This window comes from Neopsephotus bourkii, unplaced genomic scaffold (genome assembly GCF_033783945.1).
Source record: "Neopsephotus bourkii isolate Nb327-2 ecotype Australia unplaced genomic scaffold, CSIRO-AGI_Nbou_v1 NB_107, whole genome shotgun sequence".
Classification (NCBI taxonomy): Eukaryota; Metazoa; Chordata; class Aves; order Psittaciformes; family Psittacidae; genus Neopsephotus; species Neopsephotus bourkii.
Genome location: NW_026900624.1, coordinates 16,163,568 through 16,180,223, shown reverse-complemented (window position 1 = coordinate 16,180,223; position 16,656 = coordinate 16,163,568). Strand labels below are relative to the sequence as shown.

At 48.3% G+C, this 16,656-nt stretch overlaps 2 protein-coding genes across 2 annotated transcripts; both read left to right on the top strand.

The window, feature by feature from the left end:
* The first annotated feature begins 2,379 nt into the window (after positions 1-2,379).
* On the top strand, positions 2,380-2,957 carry LOC133218337 (mitochondrial ribosome and complex I assembly factor AltMIEF1). The gene is made up of 2 exons (XM_061364690.1): positions 2,380-2,523; positions 2,720-2,957. The coding sequence occupies exons 1-2, from the start codon at positions 2,384-2,386 to the stop codon at positions 2,955-2,957; spliced, it is 378 nt and encodes a 125-aa protein (XP_061220674.1). The 5' UTR covers positions 2,380-2,383.
* A 37-nt stretch (positions 2,958-2,994) lies between these two features.
* On the top strand, positions 2,995-9,021 carry MIEF1 (mitochondrial elongation factor 1). The gene is made up of 5 exons (XM_061364422.1): positions 2,995-3,133; positions 4,414-4,562; positions 4,694-4,874; positions 6,800-7,062; positions 8,127-9,021. Exons 2-5 carry the CDS (start codon positions 4,419-4,421, stop codon positions 8,931-8,933), a joined length of 1,395 nt encoding a protein of 464 aa, XP_061220406.1. The 5' UTR covers positions 2,995-3,133; positions 4,414-4,418; the 3' UTR covers positions 8,934-9,021.
* The last annotated feature ends 7,635 nt before the right edge of the window (positions 9,022-16,656 follow it).

Here is a 16,656-nt window from a genome sequence, read left to right as displayed (position 1 = left end):
TGGGAGCACCCCATTCCCAGTGGGGTGATGGGCAAAGAAGCCATTGGGCAAAGAAGCCATCAGGCAACAGGCTCTGCAGGAAACAGGGCAGCAGGGACAGCATCCCATCTGGGTGGCAGGACTTTGGGGATGCTAGCTGGGTCCCCACCAGCATGGATGCATGTGGTGGGTCAGCAGAGGAGCTGACCAGGTTGAGAAACACATCAGGAAGTGGGCACAGCGAGTGGTTCCTGGGGGCGCCAGGGCAGTGGCTGGAGGAGTTCACAACACACACACAAAGCTGCTGGCAAGGGGCCCAGGAGCTGGCGGCCAGACGGGGTGGGGGGGAACAAAGAAAACCACTAAAACAGGCACAACCCAAGGGGGCCAGGCTGGGGAGGGGGAGCTTGTGGAGGCCTGCAGTCCTAGGCTGCCATAGCGGGAAGGCAACAAGGAGAGGATCAGGTCTGTAAGTGCATCAGGGGTTTGCTGCACATAGCTGCATGGGTTTTGATCCAGACTTGAGATCTGGGTCTGGGCTCACCGGCGCACCTGCCCAGAGGCAACAGAGCCTTGTTGTGAGGAGTGAAGTATCTCTGTGGATCAACAACCCGAAGAGGAGGCAGGAAGCTGGGAGGAAGGTTCAAAGATCAATTTTCATTCTGGCAGAAGGGTAGGGAATGCGAGCACTGCCTCCGAGGTCCTGGATAGCTCAGTATATGAACTGATGATCTGGAAACAAAGATGAGCAATATACCAAACATTTTTAAGGGATGACTCAAAGCTATGGACTCTTGAGGAGATCAGAAAGGACTGTAAGTGAAAGCACTAATGTGGCAAATGGGCAACACCACGTTTGCCAAGGCTTAACTGGGCACGTGCAAAGTCAGACAGAAGAAAACAAATCGCACGTTAAGTATTACAAAGCTCCAGATGGTCTCTAGCAGCTCAGGAAGGGATCTGGATGTCCCACAAGCCCTGGTTCTGTGAGTGGATGCAGCTTAAAAAAAAAGACCAAAAACCAACCCAGCACACACAGAATATTAGCATGCAGAAGGAATAAGGGGAGAATAATATGGAAAATATGATAATGCTATTATGTAAATCACTAGTGTGGCCTCTCTGGGAATACTGTCTGCAGTTCAAGTAAGCCTTTCTCAGAAAGGGCTGATAAGGTGCATGGCAAACTCATTCACAAAGAGAGATCAAGATGATTGGGGTTGTTTGTCTCGGAAAGGAAATGAACAAAAGGAGATTGGCACAGACCAAGCCAGTCCGGAGCTTCTGATTTTCTTCCTGTTCAATCCTATCACTGTCACATCTGATGCATGAGAAGTGCATGAAGTGATGTGGCTCTCCTCTGTCACACACAGTTTGCTCTTTCTCTCACCCTCTCCACCAGAGAAGGTATGACACATGTGGTAATGTTTTGTATTTTGGTAGGATCTGGGGAGGAGAAGGAGGTGGCTAAGGAAGAACCATTACTCTGAAGAGTAGGAATAAGGTAGAGGCAAGAATGCAAAAGGAGGATTTGCACGTTGACAGAGGGGCAGAAGGACCCGGCTTCAGGAGGCTCCTTCCATCTCCTCAGGCAGACCCTGCAGAAGCTGCCAACTACTGCCCTTCTTCCACTGTCCCTTCTAGACACTTCTAGACCGGGTCTTGGGGTTCCTTGGAGGTAAAGAGCTTGAATTTGGTTAGTTATTCAGTAAAAAGCATCAGGGTAGTCGGAGGTACCTTCAAACTGAAGAACCGAAGAATCCTGCTCTACTTACCCCACATTACCATGCGCAGCCTGCAGCGACCGCAACAGCCTGTGCTATGGATGCTGACACGCTGCTGCAGTGTGCTGAACTCCCCCCTTGCTCACACGAGGCCGTTTGATGGCATTTAGACCTGTCAGATCCAGAGCAATGAAGGGAAAAGCCCTATTAGCGCTGTTCTGGGACACGGGAAGCACGCTTGAGGGCACACAGAGCAGCCACGGCCAACAACCCAGCCCAATTCACCACAGCGCACAAAGCCCAGGGTGCTAATAAGCTCCTCCATGGCAGTACAGCCCGGCTGCTCCAACCTGGGCTGTCCCCAGCCAGCCTGGGCCTCTCCGGGCCGCACCGCGAGGGTCTCACTCGTGCCCTCAGCCCTTCCCCCACCCCCTGAGGGACAGGGTCCCCTCAAGCCGAGCCCGCCCCAGATCCAGCCCCAACAGGGACCTGGATGGGGGCAGTCCCGCTCCCCGCCGGCAGGGGGCAGCCTCCCGACGCGGGCTCGCAGAGCGGAGCGTCCCCTCCCGCTCGCCATACGGCGGCAAGCACTGCGCGGCGCCCGGCCGGTAGGGGGAGCCAGCGCCGCGCAGCCACGGTGCAGACGGAAGGGACGGTTTGGGCCCCGGCGAGCTCGCTCGATGATTGGTGGAGGCCGGGGTCATGCTCCGGAAGCGGCTCGGCCATGTTGGTGGGTGACCTCGGGAGCGGTGCCGGGAGGCAGGCAGCTGTGGGGCCCGCCGGTGGGCAGCGTTTGCCGTGAGGGACCCGGTCCGGCACGGTGAGTGCGCGGCGCCGGGCTTCAGGGGCCAGTGTGGAGTACACCCGGGTGCGGGGCCTCGGCGGGGAGCGGGAGCTGCGGGCGACCCCCCACAGCCGCAGCAGGGCCCCATCAGAGAGCCCGTTAGCCGCGGCGCGCCGTTAGACGATGCCGTCCCTTTGGGACGGAAAAGCTGACTGGGATCACTTTTCGCTAGGTTGCCGTCCCCGCCAACATCCCCCATGGCAGCGTGGTCCCGGCAGGCTGTGCTGACCCTCTACCGCGCTCTGCTGCGCCAGGGTCGTGGGCTGCGCTACACCGACCGGGATTTCTACCTGGCTTTCATTCGCCGCGAGTTCCGAAAGAACCAGGGGCTGCAGCGTCCGGAGGACAAGGAAAGGCAGCTGGAGAAGGGGCAGGCTTTCCTGCAGAGCAAGCTCGGGGGCCTGGTCTAGAGAGTCCCTATAGTTCCTTTTGGCCCCGCTGCCATCTTCCTTCCAAATCCCCTCGCCAACCGAAAGAGATGATTAACACTCCCTGACCACCATTGCCTTGAAGAAGCCCAGAAGGTGCCTTCACAGGCACAGCAGAAGGGCTCTCCTGTTCTCGTTACAAATGCATTAGGTCACAGGTAGGTCATTTACAACGATACAACCCTGTTCTCTGTATTGCTGTTACAATTAGCTTTGTGAAAGTGCATTTTTTCTGCCTAGGGATGAAGAGTGACTGGGTTCCTGGTTCATTCTGGTTCATTCATACTGAGGTTGTAGCCTGGTCTTAGAAAGACCTAAGGACAATTTTAAACCACCCAAGTCAGGCAGAGTCTGAGCTTTTGGCACTGGCTTAGAAAACAGATTTTGATTCAGATTGTGAGAGTTTTGTGGTGTTTTCATGCCGGTTGACTGAGGAACTATCTATGGGTATAGCAGTGGCAAAGTGTGTCGTTGGCCATGGAGACTCTTTAAAGTTAAACATCAAGATGAGGTTAAGTGGGAAACAAAGGTATATGTGTAAGAAAGCATTAAGGTTCATTGTCCAAAAACTGATTCTGGGAGTGGATTCTCTGAAGCTTCTGATTTGTTATGGATAAGCAGTTGACCATCCCTGCATTGCCTTGTCTGTGAGCAAAACTGCGTGCATTAGAATAAGAAAATAAATTAGCATAAAAAACACTGTGCTTTGTTTGAGAATCCCAGGTTTAAAAGACCTGAATGGTCTTAGAGTTTAACATAATATACAGGATTTTATTGCAAAATATTGCTCAAGTGTTACTTTCTTTTTTAAAAAGCATTAGGTGATTGCACAGTTATAGAATCATAGAATGGTTTGTGTTGGAAAGGACCTTAAGATTATCTAGTTCCAACCCCCTGCCATGGGCAGGGATGCCTCACACTAGACCAGCTTGCTCAAGTCCATGTCCAGCCTGGCCTTGACCACTGCCAGGGATGGAGCATTTACCACTTCTTTGGGCAGCCTGTTCCAGTGCCTCATCACCCTCACAGTAAAGAACTTCTTCCTTATATCTAACCTGAACTTCCCATCTTTTAGTTTCAACCCATTACCCCTTGTCCTATCACTACAGTTCCTGATGAAGAGTCCTTCTCAGCATCCTTGTAGGCTCCCTGCTTTGATTAGAAGCCCCGCATCAAATCTGGGAAAAATCCAGGTTATAAACAGAGCTGGAAGCAAAAGAAATGCTGTCATTGCAGAGCTTGATCAATAGTGTTATCTTGTGTCTGAGAATAAGCAGCTTTTTGAGGGAAGATAATTAAAGAGGCTGCAGAATTAAGTAGTCCCTTCCTATGGCTCTGTGCTAACAGTCCAAGAGCTGTGAGTGTGGGGTGGAAAAGGGAGTGAACTGTTGGGGTTGTGTGTTTTGACCTGTTTGCTTAATGCTTCTGCTCCTTCCAGGTGAGATGGCGGGCGCTGGGCAGCGCAAAGGGAAGAAAGATGACAACGGCATTGGCACAGCCATTGACTTCGTGCTGTCCAATGCTCGGCTTGTGCTGGGTGTGGGTGGAGCTGCCATGCTGGGCATCGCCACACTGGCTGTCAAACGGGTGAGCATGGGGGCACTGGGATGCTGGAAAGAGGGAATGGGAAAAGCCCCCAGGATGCTGGCGCTAGGCTGGATAAAATGGAAGTGATAGGCTCTTAACGACTCAAAATGTGCCTGCTGATGTTGCTTTAGATGTACGACCGGGCAATCAGTGCTCCCAGCAGCCCCACTCGCTTGAGCCAGTCGGGAAAGAGGAGCTGGGAAGAGCCAAACTGGCTGGGCTCCTCCTCACGCTTACTGACCCAGGACATGAAGACTAGCCTCAGCCGTTCCCTGCAGACCCTTCCCACCGATCCTTCAGCCACAGACACGGGTAAGGAGCGGGAGGATACTTCTGCATTACAGAGTCGTCCAGGCCTGTAAACTTTGTATTCATTTAAAGCATCACAGGAAAGAGAATGCTCTGTCTACCTCAGGGTTCTTATATTTTCTTTTAAGCAGGTCTGTTGGTAACTTCAAGAATTAAAGTCAGATTGGAAAGCAGTAAATAATAGTCATCTGTTTGCATTCTTAATTCCTCTTATGGTTTTGAGCATTATCCTCCCTCAGTCTTTTATCTTTCAAGCTGAATACTTAACCTGGGCAATCTTTCCTAATAAAAAAACCATCCCATTCCTTTCAAGCTCTTTGTTGCTTTTTTGGACCATTCCAGTTTGTTTGTGGATTTTTTTTTAAGAGGGGAATATGCAAATTGTAAATGTGCTATCATTTTATAACAGTATTTTCAATGTTATTTCTACCATTATTCCTAATAATTTCTGTAATGCTGTTTGCCTGTTTAGTGCTGTTTATCACTAAGTTAGTCTTCAACAGGCTATGAAAAGTGACCTGCAATTCTCCTTCTGAGTGGGATAGTAAGTAATTTAGAGTCTCTCCGTGTTTGTTCTATGTGTTTGCTTGTTTTTTCTCCCTGATTTTATATTCTGTCCCTGGTCACTTCAGGAGATATATACTTGGAGATTTAAAATAAAAATTAGGATCAAGCTTTTAATTTGATTTCCAGATTCTCTGAAGGAAAGTCAGCTTCAGGATGGCAATGGATTTTCTGCTGAGGATTAGGCAGAGCTAGGCAGCTGTGTTAAATGGGGTCTAGATCATTTGATCAGAATCCCCAAAGATGAGGATTGAGGAATACAACCATTGATGATGGTGTCTTGCATTCTTGACTTAAAAATAACTTAAAATGGAAAAATAAGGAATTTCTGTTTCATGAACAGGCAATGAAGTCTGGTTCCCTGTGGTTTTGTGGGCCATTTCCTTTTCACACAAAACCTCAGATCTGTCCAAAGCCTCTAGTGGGACAAGAGACAGCAGCTGCTGAGGTTGGGCAAGATGTGTTTGTGTGCAGCTTGGTCATCCATTCTGCATGTGCTGCGTGGCCAAATGCCTGTTGCTGAACAACTGTGCGACAGCTGATTGCCTTAATGGGGCCACTGACTTGGGGTTTCTCCTGCACCCGTTAGGTACTAGAGCCCTTCCAGAGACCTCTTAGATCTGTAATTCTCATTCATAACTTCTGAAGCTCTTGATCCGTGTTAAAAGAATTCTGAAAGATAGATGGAAACACTGCCATTTCTTTAGGAAGCCAGTCAGAAAAAAAGGGGCTTAGAGAATGTGTGCAGGTTAGACGCTGCTTAGTAATGCAGGCGGTCCTCTGTTCTTTGGTCAGTAAAAGCTTGAGGGAAGTTTGAGTTTGGGGCTATGACTGCCTGAGCTCTGCCAGCCCCAAGGTCTGTCACCTCATCATACTGATAAGTGTTGGTCAGGCTCCTAACAAGTATTTCATTACATGGTGGTGTGATCTTCTCTGATCTTATTCTAAATCCATTATAATGTTAAAAACTTAATGAGATCGTGATGGTTGTTGAAGAGTGTCTTATCCACTGGTCTGGCGTCATGCTGAGAGCTTCTGAACTGGTAACAGTGCTGAATTTTTGATGAAATGGAACTGGGGTGCTGCCCACATAACCATTAACATCATGTGCAAGGAAGTAATCTTAGTCTGTTCTGGCTGCATTCCAAATCTAGTAACTTGTTTTCGTCTGGTTTGTTGCTTGTAGTAGTATCTTTTGAAGTTTCTCAGCACCTCCCTTTTGGTACCTGTGTAAAGCATGCAAAATGTCTGCTAAAAGCTTTCTGAGACTTCGGAGGCTGCACTTCGCGCTGCAGATTTTCTTCTGCGGATCACTTCCTGGTGAGACACTGCAGAGGATCAACAGTTTCCCTTCTATCTTGCAGACTTTTTCCGACCCACAAAGCCCAAGCCATCTGCCAAGAGGAGTCAAGTGGAGCTGAAAAAATCTCGCCTTCGCCTGTCTCTGCAAGAAAAGCTTTTTGCTTATTACCGAAGGAAGGTGGCTATCCCAGCGGAGGAGCAGGCCCGGGCCAAGCAGGCAGCTATGGATATCTGTGCTGAGCTGCGCAGCTTCCTACGTGCCAAGCTGCCGGACATGCCCCTGCGTGACATGTACCTCAGTGGCAGCCTCTATGATGATCTGCAGGTAATTCCTGGGGCCGCATGACGGGTCATTATCCAGAAGGCTGACGAGGCAGGGGCATCTCAGGCTTCCCTGTTGGCAGTGCTGTGTCAGCACAGCATTCCTCTGTAATAAGGCTCCTGGTGTCGCCTTTCCCACAGTGGAGCCAGGCGTTTATTTCTGCAGTACTGTTGGAACAGGCATGACCAGGCTGCTCTGGCACTGTCGGCAAAGCATTTGCCTTCTGCTGATTTATTTCTCTGGATTATCTCAGCCCTTCTTTCCTTCCCCTCTGACCCTCCCTTTAGCTGTTTCTTGCTGTTTCTCCAGCAGACCTGTGTTTTCTCTCAGTCTATTCTGCCTCCTTCCACATACATGATATTCCCCTAGAACTCCTGTGTATTCATACAGGTCTTCCCTTAGACAGCAGTCCCTGCTGCATATCTCCCTGATGTGAAGGTGCCCATGGCTATAGTGAGTGATTCAGAGGCACACTGTTTTGTTTGAGTCAGAGCTCTGGAACGGAGTGTCGAGGGTCCAGTGAAACGTAGATCTGGGGTCTTAATCACATTGGTGAAAAGGGATTGTTAATGACATTTTTCCAAGCAGTGTAGCAGACCAGGTGAGGGCAGTACCTGGTTGTACTGTGGGATAATTAAACTTTGCCAATTTAAGTTTGTCTAGAAACTTTATAGTCTGCTTCCTGTTTTACATTATCATGTGCTGCTGTGCCCTGGGCCAGCTGCATCTCACATCCAAGGAGTGGACTTAGAGTAATAGGAGGCAAAATGAGTCATCTATATGCAGTCCGTAATAGGTCCTGAAGTATTTAAAGATTTCTAAGTAGTACATACCTTATAAGCACTAGCTGGGTTTTTACCTTGGAGTTATCCCCCTGATCATGGGAAATAGTCCTTCAGAATGTCCTTTGACAGAAGGAGGCAGTGAATCCCATACAGAGAAGAGGGTGAAGACAGATGAATCCTTATTCCAGGTTCCTTTGAACAGAAGGCTATTTAAAGGTGGTGGATAAAACTGAATGTGGAGAGGGACAGCATGTTCTTACTGACTTTTCTCTCTTGTGAAAGGTAGTGACAGCTGACCATATCCAGCTCATTGTGCCTCTGATGCTGGAGCAGAACCTGTGGTCATGTATCCCTGGGGAGGACACTATCATGAACATTCCTGGCTTTTACTTGGTGCGTCGGGAAAACCCAGAGTACTTTCCACGTGGAAGCAGCTACTGGGATCGCTGTGTGGTGGGGGGTTACCTTTCCCCTAAAACTGTAGCAGACACCTTTGAGAAAGTTGTAGCTGGTTCCATCAACTGGCCAGCAATTGGGTCTCTCTTGGATTACGTGATCCGTCCAGCAGCTCCCCCAGCTGATTTGACACTGGAAGTCCAGTATGATCCAGAACGACATCTATATATTGACTTCCTTCCATCCCTAACTCTGGGTGACATCATCCTTGTGGCCAAACCCCATCGATTGGCCCAGAATGACAATTTGTGGCGACTGAGCCTGCGGCCAGCAGAAACGGCTCGCCTCCGGGCCCTGGACCAGTGTGATTCTGGCTGCCGTTGCTTATGCCTGAAGATCTTGAAAGCGATATGCAAGTCAAACCCAGCCTTGGGTCACCTCACTGCCAGCCAGCTCACCAACGTCATCCTGCACCTATGCCAAGAAGAGTCCGACTGGTCCCAGGACATGCTGGCTGATCGCTTCTTGCAGACGCTGAAGGGGTTGATCCGATACTTGGAGGCAGGAGTCCTCCCTAGTGCTCTGAACCCCAAAGTGAACTTGTTTTCAGAGCTCACCCCTGAAGAAGTGGATGAGTTGGGCTATACTCTCTACAGCTCTCTGTCAGAGCCAGAGGTCTTGCTGCAGACGTAATGGGGCCTTACCTAGAGAAGTATTGATAGGGTTTAGCCACAATGGACTTCGATTACCACGAAATAGATCTCCATCTCTTTCTCTTTTTCTCTCTTTCCTATCCCTCCCCTCACCCCCCCTCCTTTTGGTTCATTATTATTTCCTGCTGTGGAGTTGGTGCTCCCACTGAATTTCTTGGTGCTACTGGTCCATTTCCACCATCTCTGCCCCAACAGGTACTCATTGGCTACAGAAAAGAGGCTAAAACTGCAGCGCTAAGATCCTCACATCCATTCTGCCAATATTTTAAGTGTCTACCAAAAAAAAAAAATAACCCAAACTATGCACTTCTTTTTCCTGTAGTGCAGTTACTACAGTTGAGTCCATTTTGGTCTGAAGAAGGTGGAACTGGGCTGGTAAATCCAGTGACAATTTCAGCAAACTTGCATTGAGATCCTTTCCTCCATCCTGACTTTGCCCCGTTTCTTTTTCCCTCCTGTTCCACACTGTCTCCTCTTTTATTCTGGGGGGTTTTAGGTCTTTTTTGGTCCCTTTGACCCAGTCATGCAGGGCAGACTGGGGGAGATGTTTTGGATAGGGTTATTTTTCGTATTTCTGAGAGGTTAATGATGACACTGGCAGTATTTAGGGCTGTAGAGCTTGGAACAGGAGAATGCCCAGGGATCCTGCTCCTACAGAGCCTTCTCATCCTTGGCAGGAGTAAGGGCTGAGGCTTGTCCAGTCTGCTGCAACACAGCTTCCAGCCATCATAAGGCAGCAAGAAGCCTTTGTGGTCTGGCTATGTTACAAGGCCGAAGGAGCAGGGCTTGCCATTCCTGCCTAGCTAGATCTGCTGAATGCTGCTGGTGGGAATGGCCCTGGGGAATGGAGAACAGGGCAGCTCCTTGGATGTCTCTGGCCTAGAGGAAAAGAGGCTGATCATGGGGGGAGGGGTGGGAGACACACATGGGAACAGGGATTATTTTTTCATCTTTTCCCCACGAGATTATGGCTGTTCTGGTTTATAGGGGGTGGAAGCAGGACTGCATGACTCAAAGGGCTCTGTGATAAGCACACGTAAGCCAGATTCTCACCAGCCTTAGATCTGTGAAGGTGACAGGACTGAACTGGTGTCATCAGCAAGTTTCTGTCTCATACGCTGATATTAGGGTACATATGCAGAGATGGCATTTGGAGATACGTTGTCTTTGCCATCTGCTCTCAGTCTGTGTTTTAGTCCCCTCCCCAGCCACCTCAGAACTGAGGCTGTCCATCCCCTTCCTCATTCCCAGGCGCTGACTTTCCAGTGCTCCCAGTTTACAATTACTCTTGGAAAGCTGGTGAGGGCACACCTTCTGTTCTGCTTGGATCTGTTGGTAATGCAGTTCTGCCCCACACCTGCTTATGGGTGCTGTCAAGCTGTTCTCTTTTAGCTGCCCTCCCATTTGCTGCTGGACTGTGGTATGGGTTTCAGGGGGCAACTGCAGCACTGCTGGTCTCCTGAACTAGCCACATAGTCTGTCTGTACTTTTCATTAAGCCTTCTGGCCTCTTGACTTCAAAGAGGGGGAGAGAACGTGTCCTCCCGAGTCTCTCTCAAAGACCAGTTGTCATTACAGAAACATACCTTTTCCCAGCTTTAGCACCTTTTTTCCCCCTTGTTGTCCAGCCTCCCTCGCCAATGGAGGGAGGTACTGCACCAGCAGTTTGGAGGGAGCAGGAATGCTTTTTTCTTCCTTTCCTCTCAGGGCTTCCCCCATTTGACAGCGAAGTTTCAAGGTGAGTTTCAGGAGTAGAACCATAGCGGGGAGTCTTCAGTCCTTGCTTCCTTTTTAGAGGCAGTGCTGGTGAGATGAGGGAGGGAGCATCTATCCCTGGAAGTCCGTCCATTTTAGCCAGGATGTCACGTAGTATTCCTATACAGTGATAATGCAACGTTGCATTTTAAATTATTTAATCCTTAGGGTACTGGTATTTTCTAGACTGCCAGATGCATACTTTGTGTGTGTATATAAAGTCTGTAAGTGTATAAAGGGTTAACACAAGTTTCGTTTGTATGACTCTGTGTTTTGTAAGTTTTGCAGCAGTCAGTGTTGGTCAGCTGTTGATTGCTCTTCACTCTGGTTCCCAAATTTTCTTCCCCTCTTCCTTTCCCTGCCTTCCACTGCCTTTCTGATGTCAGCCTTCCTAGCCTAAAAGCAGACAGATGAGACTTGGAGCCTGTGGGCTACTGGGGGAAATTCCCCTTTCTTTTAATTACTTGAAGGTCAACAAAAATATTAAAATAAGTGGGTTGTCAGGAGTTCCCTGTAAGTTCATTTCTTCAGTGTCATCTCACCCCTTCACTTGGTGCTGACTCCAATACCATCGTCTTTACGTAGAATGTTGTTGAGCAGCAACATGGTTTGGAATGATCAAAACTATAGAAACAAAGAAAGGTGAGACACAAACAGAAGGAAGCCAATGTCTTAGCTGGCTTGTGTCACATACGTATCTCTTTTTACACATGAATGCTTTTACTTCTTCCTGGCAACCTAATGAATTAATATTTTACGGCCATTTCTTGCTGCTATTGAGCTCAATTTGTGTATCAAATGGAGACTGAAGCTGCCTTCTTGCCCTTTCTGTAGCCTTTGCTCCACTTCACTTGAATCACTCCCATCAGTTCTTTCCTTCAGTTGTGCCCTCCTCTGAGCTAGCCACAAGCCCATTCTCGGGAGGCAAATGCTCACTTCTACAGGCAGCCACCCCAGTGGGCAGTAGCTGCCCTGGCAGTGGCAGCCTCAGCAGAGGCCAAAGATGTAATGTGTCACAGGGACACTGCAACGAGGAGTATTTCAGGAGTGGGGTCAGGCATAAGGAGCAACAGATGCCAGGAAGAAGGAGTAGGGTAAATCTTCGGGAAGCTTACATAATCCTGTACCCAGCCCGTGGGTCAGGCAGACTGTTGCAGCGTCTTTCGAAGCGGCACCTTTCAGTATTAAATGCAGTACATGTGGTGATGTACAGCCCAGAGGGCTGTCTCACCTATGGGTAGGCTCCTTCCTAGTCAAAGCTATAGCACAAAGCAGGGGGACCTAAAGATGAATGTGAGGAGGGCAGCTCCCAGCCACCTTCCTGGCTGAGCTGCTCAGAGACAAATTGATTGTAAGAGGCCCAGAGCGGGCATTTGGTTGGTTGCTGCCTGGGCTCTCAAGGATGCTTCCCACGAGATTGTTGTCTTGTTCCCTGTAACCATGGGGCGAGGACCAACTTGTTTAGCTGTGGGATTTCCCTGTTGCTCAGCTCCACTGCTAATCCTTAAAGTCAGATGGATTTCTTTTCCTGCACATTTAAAAGCAATTATGAAAGAAAGAGGCTGCTTTCTGCCTCCTGGTGAGCTGCTGTCAGGGCCCTTACTCTTAGTTAGCATGTGGGTACTTGCAGTGAGAAATGAAGAGATGATGCTCCATCTCTCCCAGGCCTGGAGGCTGTGAATTTGCAAAGTGGAAAGTCTTAAGTGCATGGTCTGTGACAGAGTGTGTGAGATTCTGGAATAAACTGACTTTCCACAGTTCCCTGGTTGTCTCTGGTGTGTTTATAAACAAAGGAGCGTCTCTCAGTGCATCACCTTCACCCTGACATAATTCTGCACTACACCTCTCGGCTGCTTGGAGACTGATGTGCCCCTTGCTGATTCACCTGCTTTCCCTTTGTGGCTCTCTGCAACTTGTCTTGAGAGAGCAGTCAGCGCGGTGCTGCAGCTTGCTGGCTCCTGGCAGCATTCGCACCAGTCACAAGATGATGCGTAATTATGGCGCTGTGCCTCCCATCCTTTCTCTGATAGCCGCATGCCTGGGCAGGCACTAGCTTTTCATGTGGCTCCGCAGACTTAACAGGCTTCCGTGCCTCTTCATATTAAACTTCCCAGTGCAAGCTCCCCTGCCCTTGCTCAGTCACGTTTCTTTGTGCCCATCCTCTCCCTGGCCAGATGCGCTCCTCCACTTATCCAAGCATCAGCCTTGAGGCAGTGAGGAAGCCACTGTGCCAGGGGCCTGTGTCTGATCTAATCGAAGCTCTTCCAAGTAAGACCCAGATCTGTGTGCCTGCTTGGGGTGGGGCAGAAGTATTGAACGTCAAGTAAAGCACAAAGTGATGCTGCTTTTGATGGATCCCAGGCTCCTTACTTGTGGAAAGGCATTCTATGGGGAGATTGTCCTGTGAGACTTGTTTTAATGAGGACTCGGCAATTAGCATTTAACAATCTTGGAGGCTCAGGGGAGACCTTAGAGCAGCTTCCAGTACCTAAAAGGGGCCTACAAGAAATTTAGAGAGGGACTTTTTACAAAGGCATGTAGTGACAGGACAAGGGGGAATGGTTTTAAACTGAAAGGGGAAATTTAGGTGAGCCATGAGGAAAATGTTCTTCCCTGTGAGGGTGCTGAGGCCCTGGCACAGGTTGCCCAGAGAAGCTGTGGCTGCCCCATCCCTGGCAGTGTTCAAGGCCAGGCTGGACAGGGCTTAGAGCAACCTGCTCTAGTGGAAGTTGTCCCTGCCCGTGGCAGGGGGTTGGAACTGGATGAGCTTTAAGGTCCCTTCCAACCCAAACCAGTCTGGGATTCTATGATACAAAGGGAATCTACATCTCTAACGTATTTTTCTTTTCTGATACCCCTCACCTGTGGTGTTTTGGGTTTTTTCCTTTAATCTGTTTTGTGGTAGATACAGATCATATGAGATCAAGCACGTTATACATCATATGGAGCCTTATGGGAATAGCTAAAATGAGCTGCTTTGTGCAATCTGTGCCAGGCAATACAGCCTCAAGTTAATGCCCCTGGAAAGCCTAGAGCTTGCAATACATGTTTAATGTATGCAGTGGTTTGCACTTTTGCATAAAAGCTGTCCTGGCATGAACAGGGAGGAAAGATCAAAAGATATGGATTTGTTTAATGTAGTGAAGAAATAATTGAGGGGAGTCAGGGTAATTATTTCAAGTATGGAAAAGGTTGCTACAAAGAACAGCATAAATGGTTCTCCAGGCTGCAAAGACTCCGTGTCTCTCCTCTTCTTAGCCTAAGGAACAAACGGCTTAGGAGGAAGATGAATTTTGGAAAAAGCAAAATATTTTGCGTGTTTTGTTATATAACCAGGGCCCTGTCCTGGAAATGAAGCAGTGAAATTACATTTTACTGATTTATTTTTGCCTGTCCTCATTTTAAACAAATAAATAAATAAACTCCAGCCTGACTATCCTGTGGCTGATCTTAGGCTGGGGGAGAGGGGGAGAGGATGACTGTACCCCAAATATGAGATTATCATGCTAAAGCATTGAACTAGATGATGAATGTTTCTTTTCTCCCCCAAAGGCTTCATTGCCTCAGGGGATTTTTAAGGTTTATTTTAATACTCTAAATTCTGGAAAAGATGCAGACAGCTCCTGCTTTTTAAATTTAGTTTCATGGAAAAAAGAGGGGCCTCTTCCAAATGAGAAGGCTCTCTTCCAGGTAAGATAAAACATGGTGATCTGCTCCCTGCACTTGGGTATGATTCAATGGCTCCAGAATGGCTCACTGGATCTGCAACTGGATCTTGAAAGGTTGGGCTTTGCTCACAGATGCAGCAAGCAAGAAATGGGAGATTTCCCATCCTCCCAGTGAAACCCAGTATTAGCTCCCAGCCCTACAAGGACTGCTTCAGTCTAGACACTTGGGGAACTGTTTGAGGTATCTGGATCTTACGTTCTTTATCATTGTCAGGCTGAGTTATGGCCTAAGAGATTCAAGAAATATCCTCCCACTTCCTTTTTTAGGATTCAACTTAAAATAGCTCTCATGTAACAAGTATGTCCTCTACACAATGGGGGATAGCACAGTCTAAATGTTTTCCTAGTGTACTCTGAGAAGGGCAGCATTAGCCATGAATCACAGAGCCAGAAATGTGGTGGAGAGCAGGCTAATAATATCTTCATAGTATGTGATCCTGCGGAATAATCCTGCAAAGGTAAGGCAAAAAAAGAGTGGTCTAACCAACAGGTAAGGCATAGAAGATCTGAAATCATTCTCTACATGAAAGCGTTCTCATCATTTTATGAATAGCAGGAGAGTGGAAGACAAGAGTTTGGCTTGTGGAACTCAACTTTTCATGGTCTTAAGCTTTCCTAAGTACTCACGCAGAAGTCAGTTCTGAACAAAATCACTTTAAACACACTAAAAATGAGATTGATTTTTATTTTGCTGCCCTGGTTCAATTTCCCTGGCTCCAGTGGCTAAGTAGCTCTTTGATCTGTCTATTAACACTCAGTGCTAAGCTTCTCAGGGGAAATGTATATACACATCAATTCTAACCACATTCTTCATGAAAAGCCGTCTCTCACAAATAAGGAGCAAAAGTTGCTTGTCTGAGTTTTCAGGTTTGTTTTGGATCTTTTTTAGGCAACAATTAGTTTGGTACAAGCCAACCCCTTCCCCTGCCCCTCAGCACAGTAGAATTGTCACTGATCCACAGAAGCAAGGAATGATACACTGTGCCATCAGTCATCCCACTACAATGATCCCAGTCCTGTAAGTCTCTCTTGTCTCATTCTGCTCAGCATTCTGAAGAACAGAGACCTAACAGGCAACAGACACATGGGCATAGATGGCAAATGATGTTGGCTCTTCACATGTCCTGTAACAGACACTGCTTCAAAGCTCACAATGCCCTGGCAGGCTCCTTACCCCCTCCAAAAGGCAAGAAGCAATCACTCCTGGAAGCAGTGTGGCAGCGAGACATTTTTGCCTTCAAGTTCTTAAATTTATTCAGCACAGAGGATAGTTACAGCCTTGGACTTGATAACTACTGCCGATTATACAGATAATACAGTCTGAATTATGTTCGACTCCTGCCTGTTCACAGCAGCAGCGGTACGCCGTCAGAGAGCCTGCGATGCGCTGAAGCAAAGGTAGTACAAGACAGGAATCCCATAGGCCACAGAGCTGCAGCTCCCACACTGCTTGTTAAGAGAGCATGCTGGCAGGGGCCCAGCTTCCTGGCATTCATGTGGAGGTTAGGTTTTGCTGAGGCAAGCGCGTGACCAAGGCACAAGCCTTCTCTTACCCAAATCGGTGCCTGTGGCTGTGAGAGAGACAGTAGAAATCGTCTTGTACAATGAGCTAATGATTTGGATTAGGAATACTTCTCCTTTCGTTTTGTTTTGTAATTTATTTCTTATGTAAGAAGAGAAAATTCAGAAAAAGAATAATTCAACTTCAGTTTGTCACTTTGCGTAACAAAAGAAGATGCCTGGTGTCACCAGCAGGCTGGACCTCCAAGCCTTGTGGCCTGGGACAGACTTCACCCTTCTGTGGTCAGACAGAGCCTGCCCTGCCTAGAGGAGACCTATATTTCTGATAAGTGCTCATCATCTAAATCAGTCTCACTGAGACTGCATGGCTAAGGTGAATAGCTCAAATGTTACCTTCCTGAACAGCACCTATGTTGCCTCAGACCCAGAGATGTCTACTGTCATCATGACCCCAGTACAAGGCCTCAACAAAGTCTCTCCCTCTGAGTGCCAAAAGAGCAGGCCAGCAGTGCCTCCCTCCCCAGCAGAAGTGGGTTGCTGTGGTGGGTTTCTCAGGCAGGTCTGGCTTTGGCCTCCAAACAGCTCCTTCAGCAGTCAAGCACAGAAACCTCCTCCTGTCAAAAGAACTGCAAACCTCTCTCACCAAGTGCCACAGTGATACCAGTAAGAGGGGCAGTGGATTGAGAAACCACAGCACCTA